General features: G+C 46.8%; 3 protein-coding genes across 3 annotated transcripts in view; 2 read left to right on the top strand and 1 right to left on the bottom strand.

The window, feature by feature from the left end:
- Nucleotides 1–12,500, top strand: part of LOC125950273 (transmembrane and coiled-coil domains protein 2) — a 300,863-nt gene that overhangs the window by 234,074 nt on the left and 54,289 nt on the right. The window lies entirely within an intron of this gene.
- Nucleotides 3,141–7,201, top strand: LOC125950274 (protein Skeletor, isoforms B/C). Its single transcript, XM_049678115.1, has 3 exons — nucleotides 3,141–3,861; nucleotides 5,078–5,297; nucleotides 5,376–7,201. Exons 1-3 carry the CDS (start codon nucleotides 3,735–3,737, stop codon nucleotides 7,159–7,161), a joined length of 2,133 nt encoding a protein of 710 aa, XP_049534072.1. The 5' UTR covers nucleotides 3,141–3,734; the 3' UTR covers nucleotides 7,162–7,201.
- LOC125950294 (probable inactive allantoicase) lies at nucleotides 7,470–9,101 on the bottom strand. Its single transcript, XM_049678158.1, has 2 exons — nucleotides 8,787–9,101; nucleotides 7,470–8,706 (listed from the first exon to the last, which is right to left on the bottom strand). The coding sequence occupies exons 1-2, from the start codon at nucleotides 8,874–8,876 to the stop codon at nucleotides 7,615–7,617; spliced, it is 1,182 nt and encodes a 393-aa protein (XP_049534115.1). The 5' UTR covers nucleotides 8,877–9,101; the 3' UTR covers nucleotides 7,470–7,614.

Raw genomic sequence — 12,500 nt, forward strand, 5'->3', positions numbered from 1 at the left:
GAACGATGCTACGTAACTTGGTGGCCAGCGGCTTTTCCTCAATCGGCGAAGTGCTCGTCTCACGAGCTGCACTCGCCTTTTCCCCCCACCCTGATTGGTCCTGACGCATGTAATGCATTTCGGTGCATCGCCGTATCAGCACACACTGACCGACGGTCGGTTGGTGGGAGAATCGTGGAAAACGCAACGCGGTCTACCTTGCAGCTAGTGCGTTTACCGTGCACCTCCTTGCGTTCACTTGCGGGAGGGGGACAATGGTGTTCGCGTGGCCCCCGGTCGCACGTGCAGACATTCCTTGGGCCAGCCCTAACCAATCCGTCGCGTAATAAGTCCCCCTCCTCAAAACGGGTGCGAGTTCTTTCGTTCTACTGACCATTCTTGTCCTACCGTCCTAGACAGATAGACTTTGTGTCGTCGGTTCGTAGCTGGTGCATTCGAGCATGGATATGCGTTTGGCAATTAATTTATGCGCATTCGGTGGAGTGTAAAGGATGCGTCAGTCGCTCGTGTTCATTGGCACTGATCGATGGTCGATCAACCGCCAATTAACCGGCCGCACCTTTGGTGTAGCAGTGCAAACACAATTAACCGGCTAACATAAGAGATGCTACCGCATGGTTCGAGCAGACCATCAGTTTTCCAGTTAATGGTGCAGAGCGGGCCGCTTCAAGGGGTTTATGTTGTCCCTCTTAAATTTCACCAGTCGAACCTACTCATTGCTGCTATCCTTTGCGGCTAACGAAATTATTCCCGGTGGCTATACACCGAGCATTCTCTATTTTATGTTTGAAAGTGATTGTGTGAGAATTGGTAAATGCAGTATTGGTTTACAGTTACGTTAAATCAACAGAGAATAATTCTACCGCGGTGGACGTGAATGCTAATGTAGTTAATTCCTGATTTCGCTGATTCTCCAATCATTGCTGTATCCAACCATCAACAGATGACCGGATACAACAGGTGTTGCAAACGCTCTTTTCTAGACTCCAAATTCACTACTACTATTTTACGATAAAACCGAAAACCAAAGAAGTGAATAAACTTTACTTGTGTGTGCTAAAAGTTAACAAAAAACCTGGATTAACTTAAAGAATTCTCTATGGTCTCAGCTCTTGAGTTATGTTATGCCTGCGTGGAAATTGCCCGGCATGGCCTCGCTTTTCCATACCCCAGTAATGACTTAATGAAAATCCTTTTCAAGCAGCTCTATTCCCTCGGCTACGATGGCGCCCTAAAATATATTTTTAAAAATCAGTAGCACGGTTGTACTGTTTTCTGCTGCCTATAACGAGCCATCCCTGTTAGCTCTCTTGTAAACTGATTGAACATTGCTGTGCTTCGTGTTTTGTACCGAATTTCAGTATTATATTCGCCCTTTTCTCTGGTGCTACGTGCTGGTGCTTGAGACACATTTACTTCCGATCAGATCATTCACACTTGTGATGATGCTCAATCTATTAGTTTTGTTGTGTTACTGTCATCGTGTAGGCTATGAAGACCACGATATTGCAGTGCAGATCTCTGGCTCCTTTGGCGTTTAAATTCTGGAGTAAGATTTTTGCGTCATTCTTAGGGCATAGGTCATTGACCTGTATTGTTCGGTGGTCACCCACAGTCCTATCGCATAGAAGGTTGGCATCGCAAAAAAATGATTCGTCCTTTACCTTTAGCCCTTTGAACTGCGCTAACTCAAACGCAAGTTTTAAGTAACTAAATGGGCAAGCACGGTCATCAGTAGATTTATGCATAGGGCACCATACATCGCTGCATATTAGTTTAACGGTAGTTCTAACATAAAATGTAAAAAAGTATAAAATTTTGAAACTCGGCCAAAATTCACACGCTGAACGCGCACTATCCGTTCTCTCGAGCAGTTTTAAAGCGTCGAGCAATGATTTCAAGCCAGCATTTCTAGCGGCAAACACGCGAAGCTTGCTTTGAGTCGTCCGTTTTCTTTAAACCGTAACTTTAAAATCTGGTACGAAGGTTGCATCAGTTTCCATCATTCCAACGATATGTAGCGCTACATATACAACACTATGTTGTGAATACAAACACCATTGAACGCATGCAGCTCAATGCTAGAGGATCGCCACAATAAATGCGATCTTCAGATCCATACGTTTTTGTGCGTTAGGTTGAAAAAATGAAGTTTACATTTAAGGGGGGGCTTTGGTTATTTCGGGTTCAAAAAAGCCTTATTTTTGGCGATTTTTAGTCCAGAAACCATTCCACTTAATTTTTACAAGTGAATGTCATATTAAACTACAACTTTTCAAGAATATTTGGTTCTATTTTGGGGAAGATTTGATCAAAACTACGTTCATGGCATCCAATCGAGAAAGGCAATTTTGCAAAAATGTACTTTTTGCGGTGCCCATCGTAGCTACGTGCTGAGTCATCTGAAACATACAAATGGGTATTTTTTGGTTAGATTATAAGTTTATCCAGGTAGCCCCGTTGAGTTTTTGTTAAATTTCCTATTTTTCGATTTTTGGCAGATTTTTGAAGTTGAAAAAGTGTTACTTTTTTCTATGTTGCCTCAAAAAACGAGTTTTATATAATTAAAAGAATTATCAGAAAAAAAAAGTATCAACAATTTTAACAAAAACTCGACGGGGCTACCTGGCAAATAGTGTACAGATTATGTGTTCAAAATTTCAAATCGATCGGTCCAGTAGTTTTTATGCTACGATGGGCACCGACTTTGAAAACGTAGGTTTTGGGAATCGCGATTCAAAGTCGCGATATGCTTTGAGCCTTGTATGAAAGGCGGATTTTCAAAAATCCATATCTTAGTCAGTTTTGCTTCGATTAATCCCAAAATTTTACACAATACTCTTGAAAGGATAAAAGCTCATAAAAAATTGTAAAAAGTAAATACGAAGAATCAAAATAAAATACCGAAGCCCCCCCTTAAAGAAGAGAAGTGAAAAAAACTTTTGAAACGATATTATCTCTTGCGAAACATTTAAAAACATCCTATTTTAAACTTGATAACTTGAACCGTTCGGCCACCCCCAAAGGATCGAGCCGGTTTGTGCGTGAACCTTAAGATGACAGCTGCTCTGACAGTGCGTCGATCGATCGTGAAGGCGTAGTGGTGTGATCGCACCTTCGTCGGTGAGAGTCTTCTGTGGTGGTTGATCGTTGACTGCGTGTGCAGTGCCGTCCGTGATCAGTGGAAGCGAAACACAGTAGAAACCCGGTAGAATCAGTGATTGTCGTTTCTACAACGCGTCACACGATCAAACGATCGTACAGTTTGATTGCAAATTGTGCGACGACAACCCCGCGGCTTCCAGCACAGAAGAACAGAAAGAAAGAGTAGCAAAGTGTTCTTTACACGGATTGTTCGTCGTGTTGGCTGCGAAACGGTAGCAACGGCAGCAGCAGCGGCAGGTGGCATGCAAAGGCGAGAGAATAGCCAGTGAAAGGTGCGCTCGACAGTAGAAAGCCGCAACGCTACGCACCGGGCGATGCAGAGCCGAGTGGTTGGTACGGTCTGTACGGTCCGCAGCTTTATCTAAACCCTTGGCCTGCCTGCTAACGGCACACGGTACCCGACCGACCGCTCGCCCGTCCGCCCTCTCGCGCATTCGCTGTGGAGCGGGTTCCAAGAGAAAGCGCGTACATCGCCGTAGCGCAGAGTTTGTACCACTGGTACACAATCGTTACGCTTGCAGCACGCCGCAGCCCCGTGTCCGAGTGGCCGAGACCGACCACTTGGCAGAATGAAACGAGAACTCGTCTTCTGCCCTCCAACTTCCACCAAGTCCGCCAGTAGCCACCGAAAAGCGAACGATATGGTCTCAGCATTGCTCAGGCTGACGCTAGTCGCAACGATCATAGCAACCGTCGGTAAGTTCGAGTGAAGTGAACAAAAGACTTCGATGCCGCGCCATCACCGCTGCAGCATAAGGGGCAACAAGCGCAAGTGACGAACCTTTCGCGCAACGCTGGCCACGCCATGAAGAGGCGGAAATCGCGATCAGCAAAAAGTAGTTCGGTGAGACGAATGAGGAGGGGAGGGGGACTAGTTAGAGTGTGTCGCGGAAGTGAGTTCATACGCACCAACCACGGTATGCAACCTTGAGCCAAAGTGATCGGCTGGGGAGAAGGGGAGGCACGAATTGGTCACCACTTGGTGGTAGCAAGTTGGGTGGGGTGTGCCGGTGGGTTCCGGTTAGCGAGCGAAAGAAGTGCAAAGTGAACGCAAAAGGTTTAATGGACTCCGGGGCAACTGATACCAACGTGTACACACACGCATCGCGAAGAAACCGAGAGCGTGCGAGAGGAGGAATGAATCATCGATGCAGAATCTGTTTTCACCGATAAAGGCGATTCATTCTTTGGATGATCCATGATTTTGCCATGATTTTGGCCTCAATTTCAATACGTGAAACCAAGCAGAACACAGACTCATTAAAAGAGCGAGCAATGGCCTACGAAGCTTCATCGATGATCCTAGATAGGATAATTTGCCTTTGTTCATGTGCGGTGGAAGTTATTTATTGGAAGTTATTAGTGTGATTGGAACATGGAATTGGAACAACACTACTTATAAACGCATAAACGGTCGCACCACTTTAGATTATCTCTAGAGGTGGAAGTTAAGGATTTGTCAGGAAATTATTTGCCATTGCAACATAGGAAATTATTTGCCATTTCAAACATTAAAATATTTCAGTTATGTTTATTCCGAAAATGGTTGAAACATACACTAAGTAATACTATGTTACAAACTTCTGCCAAACAAATGGTTTACTGGCTACAAGGAACGTTTTTGAATAGAATTGGGATTGGTTAAGCGATTCTGGAGATGTGACTGCAAAAAAAATCCGGATTGTAGAGACATTTTTACAGGGAAACAAATGATATCATACCAAACCGATCATGTGACCGCATGGCATCTACCTAGCAAGCTATGACTGTAGGCATTTACTCCTGATTTTAAGCATAATTCAACCCTTATAATTATTTTCGGTAGATTATCTATGTCTTAGAACGTCTGCAATGGTGTCAGCAACACAAAAGCACATTCATTGATATTCTCTACTCGTTTCACTTGCTACAGCTGCCCAAAAACCAGAAGATGGTCCGTACCGGGGGAAATACATTGGGAAATTCAATTCGTACCACCATCAAGCATCCGGAGATGTGTACGCGGTCGACGAATACACGTTCCTGCTCACCGGCTTCAACTACGACGGTAATGGTGTGGATACGTTCTTCTGGTCCGGTGCCAGCAACCGACCCGGACCGCAAGGTTTCATCGTGCCCGACGAGTACGGCAAGTAAGTGTGCTGCTGGTTTCCCAGTTTGTTTGAATTTATTGTTTCTTACATCTCGCCTTCTCGTCAATCTCTCACCAGGACCAACATCCTCGAACGGTACTTCAACAAAGACTTTACGCTACGGTTGCCAGACAACAAGAAGATCACCGAAGTCAAGTGGTTAGCGGTGTACGATCTGAACTCGCAGAACAACTTCGCCGACGTGTACATCCCGGAGGACTTTGAACCACCGGTACCGCAAAGGGCCGGCAGTCTGTCCACCGTCGCCGGTGGTCCGGTCGTATCGAGCGAGACGATCGACATTCTCGATTCGAAAACGCTTCGCATCAGCGAGTTCAGCTACGATGGTAAAGGTTCGCAGGTCCACTTCTGGGTCGGCGTAGGTCCTTCGCCCTCCTCCAAGGGAAGCAAGGTCCCGGATGAGCTGGGCTATCTCGATCCGATCCGGGCGTACGATCGAGAAACGATCACACTCGAGCTACCGGGCGATATGACGATCTTCGATATCGATTGGTTCAGCGTGTACGATTTGGAGACACGTCGTGACTATGGCTCGATACTCATCTCGGACGATCTCAATGTACCACCGTCGTTGGTGCGCGTCACACCGCACGCGGAATCGCTGCCCAATTGCCGTCAACTGCACAAAAACCTGCGCGTCTCGTGGGAAGTGTTTGGTCCGCAAATCACAATCCAGCTGGCAGGAAATGTGCGACTGGACGAGTATATGTCGTTCGGTTTGAGTGGATCGGATCAGCGCAGCCAGATGTTGGGTGCCGATGTAGTGGTAGCGTTCATCGATGGACACCGGGGCTTCGCCGTGGATTATAACATCACCTCGCTCGCACCTTGTGTGCAGGTGCTCGGTCAGAATAAGGGCGTATGCCGGGATGATGTGGTCGGTGGCTTGGATAGCTACCAGCTGCACACGTTCAGCCGCGAAAACGACATCAATACGATCACCTTCCGCCGGCTTCTTATATCGTCCGATCCGGGAGACAAGGAGTATCTGCTCGATCGGCCGATGTACGTCATATGGGCCATGGGTCGGCTGGATTCGAACAACGAACCAACGTACCACGATGTCTACCCGAAACGGAACGTTCAGATGCACTTCAACACCAGCGAACCGGTGAACGATTGCTTCAGTTTCACGAGCCGCGAAATGAACCTGAAGGATGTGTGGGAACGGCAGCAGATCTTTGATCGCTCGGTTCGGTCCTTCACGGCCACACTCGGACCGGCCGGTGGTAAGCGTGGTTACCAGGGCATCACCGGGCACGTCTCGAATGGGCTCGCCTGGTACATCAATGGATTTCTGGTGCCGGAACTTTGGTTACGCCGTGGCCTTACCTACTCGTTCGCAGTCCGGGGAGGTAACAATCCTCACTCGCCCGAATTCTACCATCCGCTCGTGATCACCGATGAACCGCACGGTGGATTCGATCGGTTGTCGGATGCGAAACAAAGCGAAATCCGTGTGCTGGCGGGCGTCGAATTTACGCGCCGGGGTCGACCGAAACCGACGGCGGCCGGGCCGCTCTGTCTGGCACGCCATCCCGAGGGGCAGGATCGCCGGTTGGATGATAATTTTGCGACATTCAAAAAGTTTAACCGTACACTACGGTGGAGCTGCGATTCCGGTGATCCGGCACGGTTAGAAATTACGCCCAACACCAGCTGGCCGGATGTGGTGTACTACAACAGCTTCACGCACGCCAACATGGGCTGGAAGATCCATATCGTCGACAGCTATGCGCAGTCGGCGCGTAGCGACGGCGTTGCTATGGTATTGAGTTGCACTTCCACCAGCGCACTGCTGCTACTGATGGCGATCGTCAGTAGTTGGCTTTCTGCAGGGTAGACGATCTGGCCGGGGAGATGAAAATAAACGGAGGACAAAAAGGAAACCCGTCTTTCATTTGGTCATTCTTCTTCTTCCTCATCTTTCAAACATCCGGGTGGTTAGGGACTAGAGAAGCAAACACGGATTTGATGATTCTCGCCATCAGTTTTCAGCCATCTGCTGTGCCTATAAGTATTAGTCAGATCCATGTGCAATTTTAGGAGTAGATTCTCAAAACAATCTCCCTAGACTAATAGTTAATAGAAGAAATGATAATTATGTCGGAAAGATAGAGACGCTCAACGATCGGCTATCCACTATTCCCAAACCATCTTCAAACGCGCTTTAGCTTTCCCTTTTTATTTGTTAATTTTCTTAAGTGCGATAAGACATACTTACAAAAACAAATTACCAATAGATTAACAATTTTAAGTAGCCTCAATTGTAAAAGCGCATTGGTCACTCCATCGTTCACTCGCTCGCAACCTTACCAATAACCCTGACCCGCGAAATACCTCCATCCGGTGCCATGGTAACACGGATCTTCCCAGCCGCATGCTTTTGCTCCAGCAACTGTTTTCCCAGAAAAATATGCATCCGATCAGGACCGAGCTTTTTTGCTTCCAATAATGGAATCCATCGATCGCTATTCTCTTCAAAAGATGCTGGTATATAGTCCAACCGCACACTATCCGGATAGTTACCACGGAAGTGTTTCGTATCGATGCACACCTGCTCGATCCACCCGGGAGCGGCCAGCTGAAAGATGGCCCATTCGCAACCCGGCACTTGCAGTATACCGTTCGCATCGAATCGCAACACCGGGGGCCGATCGAGCCTCCGTGCGGTTTCCCATCCATCGCCCATATTGCGTCCTTCGGTCGGTTTTATCAGATTTCGCGGGTGACCATAGTGTGCGTTCGACCAGCCCGTGCATCGTCCACCGTTGAGCATTGCGATCAGATCGAAAGATTGCTTAGCGATGTCTCTTTCCAATCGTTCGACGTACCCAAACACACGCAACCGAGCGATACCTCCATCGGGGAACATGTTGACGCGCAGGTGATTCACCACCAACGTGCGTTTCGACTCCGGAAGTGCGAAATATTGTCTCCGAGTAGCTTCGTAACCGGGTTGCAACTCAACCCGTTGCAACAGCACCTCCCACTGGTCCGTGGCGAGCAGATTCGCCATACCAAGTTCCTCTTCACTCGCTCCGCACCCCATCATACCATCGTCGTCTTCGAGTCGACGAGGGATCGACGATTGCAGCATTTCGCGCATCGTTCCATCCAGCGTTCCACCCTGCACCGAGACGCGCGGTGCATAGTTACCCGTGAAGAACGCTGTATCAATAAGCAGTCCAGCGATCCGGGTCGGTGCACCGAGCTCGACTAAACACCAATCATGCCCTGGAAGCCGCTTGCGACGCGTTTCCCATCCATCCATCCACTTGCCGTAAGGCGTATACTCGTCGGCCAGAAACACCGGATCCGTATCCTTCAGCATCCATTCGGCCGGCGCAAACCAATCATCCGTTGCAAACAATATCTTTCCGTTGCTCTTAAAAGGAACGAATGCGGTGCTATGATCGTGAAGTCACTCATGCAGCAGGTCGATGATTATCGCTAGCTCCAACTTACCCCAATCGATGCGACCTCACTTAGCTCCGTGAAGGTAGGTGGCCGATGTGGGGGTGCTTCCACATCGGGTGCTTTCTGGTGCGTGGCCATTTCGGCATTTGGAAACGTTCTGATCGGTGCGCCAGCAATAATGCATTGTTCACTCTCTGTCTCTTGACCCAACAAGCTCTTATCAGCTGGGCAGGTTTACTGTTGTCGGTATGTACCTAGAATGCTAATCTCTCGCTTGTTTGTGACGACGGTAGAACGCACCGATGATGTACGTTGCTGAATGATCATCCTACGCTCCGTGTAAAAACGGTCGGTGCGCATTTAGCTTATCTTGCAATGATTGGCCGCATGGCTCTCATTAGAGCACCAATTTGAGGGGGTGGGGGGGAGCGTCATGATGCACATTGTTTTCAAGCAACTTCAAGGTCATTGATTGTTGTATGATCATCCGCTCGCAAGACCCAAAAAAAAACAACAACATCGTCAATGGTTATCAGGAGATTGATTTTCACAAAACAATGTTTCTGCATTTTGTTTGCGTTATTTCATCTGTTTTATTTATTTGATTTTTTTTCTTCCCTCTAGCTTGTTTTCCTCGCTGCTCTTCGCACATTGCTGTCTTTCTTGTCTTGATCTCCTCCCCATTTTCAACAATGTCTCTCCTCTATTCAGCATTCAGCGCATCATTACTTCTTAATCACTTCTCATTCTTCTTATTACTTTGCAATTGTTCGTTACCATCTTAGTTTTTAACTGTTTGCCAGCGGCATCCCTTTCCTAGCGCTCAACTCAACGTGCTTCTGATCTCATCTCTTCGATCCCCGTTTTGCTTTGTTTGTTTTCGGTGTCTTCCACTCTTTCTTGCCCCCATCGATCGGCCGTGGTTCCTATATAATGATTTCAACTTCTATATTGTTATCTAGTCTTATCGATCGCATACGAGCAAAAACACACGAGTATCACATGCTATCAAAACTAGCAATTCAGCCCCGCGTAGCCACCGTTCATGCCGAGTACTGAGCGCACACGAACCCGCAAGCACCTGCCGCCCCAAACAATCCATCGATCCACCCTCTCGCGCTCAGCGGATGAGGGGGCGTGTGGTAGGTGCAGCAGTTTCAATAGAAGAAGCGCATTCAGCTGTCTCCGTCTGCTTCGTTCGTTTTTGCGTTGCAGCCTTTTCCACTCAAACCAAACCCTGTTCTGGGGTGGTATCACACAACGAAGAAGTGCAAAACCAGTAAAAGCCAAGACAGATCTCGCAAACGAAACATCTCGTGACCATGGATAGTGATCACGCGATCACTGGTAGCGAAAATGGCCGCTGGCTATAAACTAGTGTTAAAAAAAGGGATTTTAAAAACCACTTCGAAGTATCGAATCATTAAAACAATAAACATGCTACACAAGACGAGCACCAAACATTCGTCTACACACTCACGCACATACACTCACACACAAGCACACAAATGCTCTTTACTGATCGGATGATCCCTAACTGATCTCCAAATGTTGATTGAACATGCGCTACCAATTGCAAAAATTGAAGAACCACGAAGAACCAATTCATCCCATCTCTATTGTGCAGCACAACCAACCACCCCTTCGTAGTTTGATCCTTTGTAATCTAATTATACGTCCTATATGTTTTCTAATGTTCCAGCCTTCCATTTCGTCATCCTCGGTATTCGATTCCGTTTACACTATTGTTGGCATTGTTTAGATGTTACCGGGCGTTGGTGTTGGTGTTGATGTGCTGGACATTTTTGTTATTATTTCCTCTGTTTGTCCTTCAGCTTAAATGCAACTTCTTATAAATCATACAAAAACAATGCATGGCCACAGTCAAATACAATGATGCGCGCTATAAAGGAGCTAAACCCGGACAACTGAACATTGAGAACTAACTAAACACGAACTAACGGAAAACACCCGGTAGCAGCAGCACCACTCGTACATAATTTGAAGATGGTCAACGAAAAAGTAGAATCAATAGAACTGTTGGTAGAGTTAGAAGGACTCATAAGATACGGCCACTCCCACGGGACTCTTTATCCGAATCTGCATCTTTTTCATTCTGCTAGTCACTACACAATCAGTGATCAATACCCGATCGCCAATGAAAAACACAACCATCTGATTAACCAGTATGATAGGTAGCAAAATAAGAGCTTAAATGCGTATGTGCGTGTGTGTCTGTTGTTATTGGGATTCACAATGTGCCACTTCCTAGTCCGACCGTTCTACTACGTGCAGCATGTTTAGTTCACTTGATCTTAGGCTGGCAACTGGGAAATGTGGAATCGTAAAGCAGTAGAGCAACAATTTAACAAGAACAATACGTCGTCAATGAAACGGGATATCATCATTGCGATTGTTTGTGCTTCTGTCCTGTCCCTTTTTCATTACGTAGCATCTGATTAAAAAGATTGCGGTACCGGTGTTTGTTTATTGGGTATGCGCGCGCGTGTGTGTGTGTGTGTGTATGTGTGTGTGAATGTAGAATTTCTCTCTCTGTCTCTCTCTTTTGTGATCTATATGCAGTTGGACGTGCACTCGGAATCTACTCGAATGATGCCTGTGGTAAATGTTATTTATACTATCTGATTTCTATACAATGCGAGCAGATGAACTTTGCGTTTACTCCCGTTTTGCTTACGCAATATCCAATTCCTTCCTACTCAACTCTTCTACCTGTTCTCTAACACTTCATCTCTCTCTTTCTCTCTCTCTCTCTCTCTCCCTCTCTCTCTCTTTTTCTCTCTCCCTCTATCGCAGTACCTCGCAGCTACTGTTTCTCTCTCCTTACTCACTCCCGCAGTGCCCGATGCTTATAACCAGAGCTTAGAATAGAACTGTACTGCTACTAGTCGCCAGGATCAAGGCCGGATAAATCATTCCTTTACAACTCTCTATCTACCACGCACGGCGCTCATTATCATCCAAGCTCATACAGCTGATTCAACATTGGCCAAGATCCCGAGTACGCGAATTCCATGTCACCAATTAACATTCATACAAACACACACAGCGCCATGCCCACACATTCGTAACTCGTTCTATGGTCGCCAGTTGGGGGGGGGGGGGGGGGGTGTGAAGGGAAGAAGTGGTTTAATTTAAACTGATTATTGTTCTTGTCCTAATTGTTTGCCTCCAAAGAAGCGCGCTAATACCCATCTGAAGCTAGCAGAAGCTCCTTCTGCCTCCTCCTGCCTCCCGTCAACCTAACATTTCTACTACGTTTTTTGCTGCTGTTGAATGAGTGGATCCAAGAAGAAAAGATGTCAAAGCCGTAGACACAATATTATGCTGTAGAGAGTCGGTACCGGACAAAAGGAAAGTTGAGACTGTTTCTGGCAAACAAACAAAACATATGAAGAAAAAAGCGCAATAACTATAGTAAACATCAGGAGGTCGTCACACGATCTACACGCCAAAAGATATGCCTTAAATCTCAAATATGTATCCCCTGGGGATCGGGAAAACGAACCAAAAATAATAACGAAAACGATCCTCTTTCCTTCAATAGAAGCCGTTCGTCCGCATGAATTTGCGCAGCTGAAACTAATTGAGTGTGCGCGTACCATTCTCGTGCTATTCCGTTATGCTGTCACTTGGAACGGCAAAAAGTTTCCTTGATGAGTTTCCTTGTACCGTTGTATGTGTATATGTTTCGTTCCGGCTTCCCGTTCCAGACGTTCCCGTTTGTTTGCAGCTAGACGA

Source organism: Anopheles darlingi, chromosome 2, assembly GCF_943734745.1.
Source record: "Anopheles darlingi chromosome 2, idAnoDarlMG_H_01, whole genome shotgun sequence".
Lineage (NCBI taxonomy): Eukaryota > Metazoa > Arthropoda > Insecta > Diptera > Culicidae > Anopheles > Anopheles darlingi.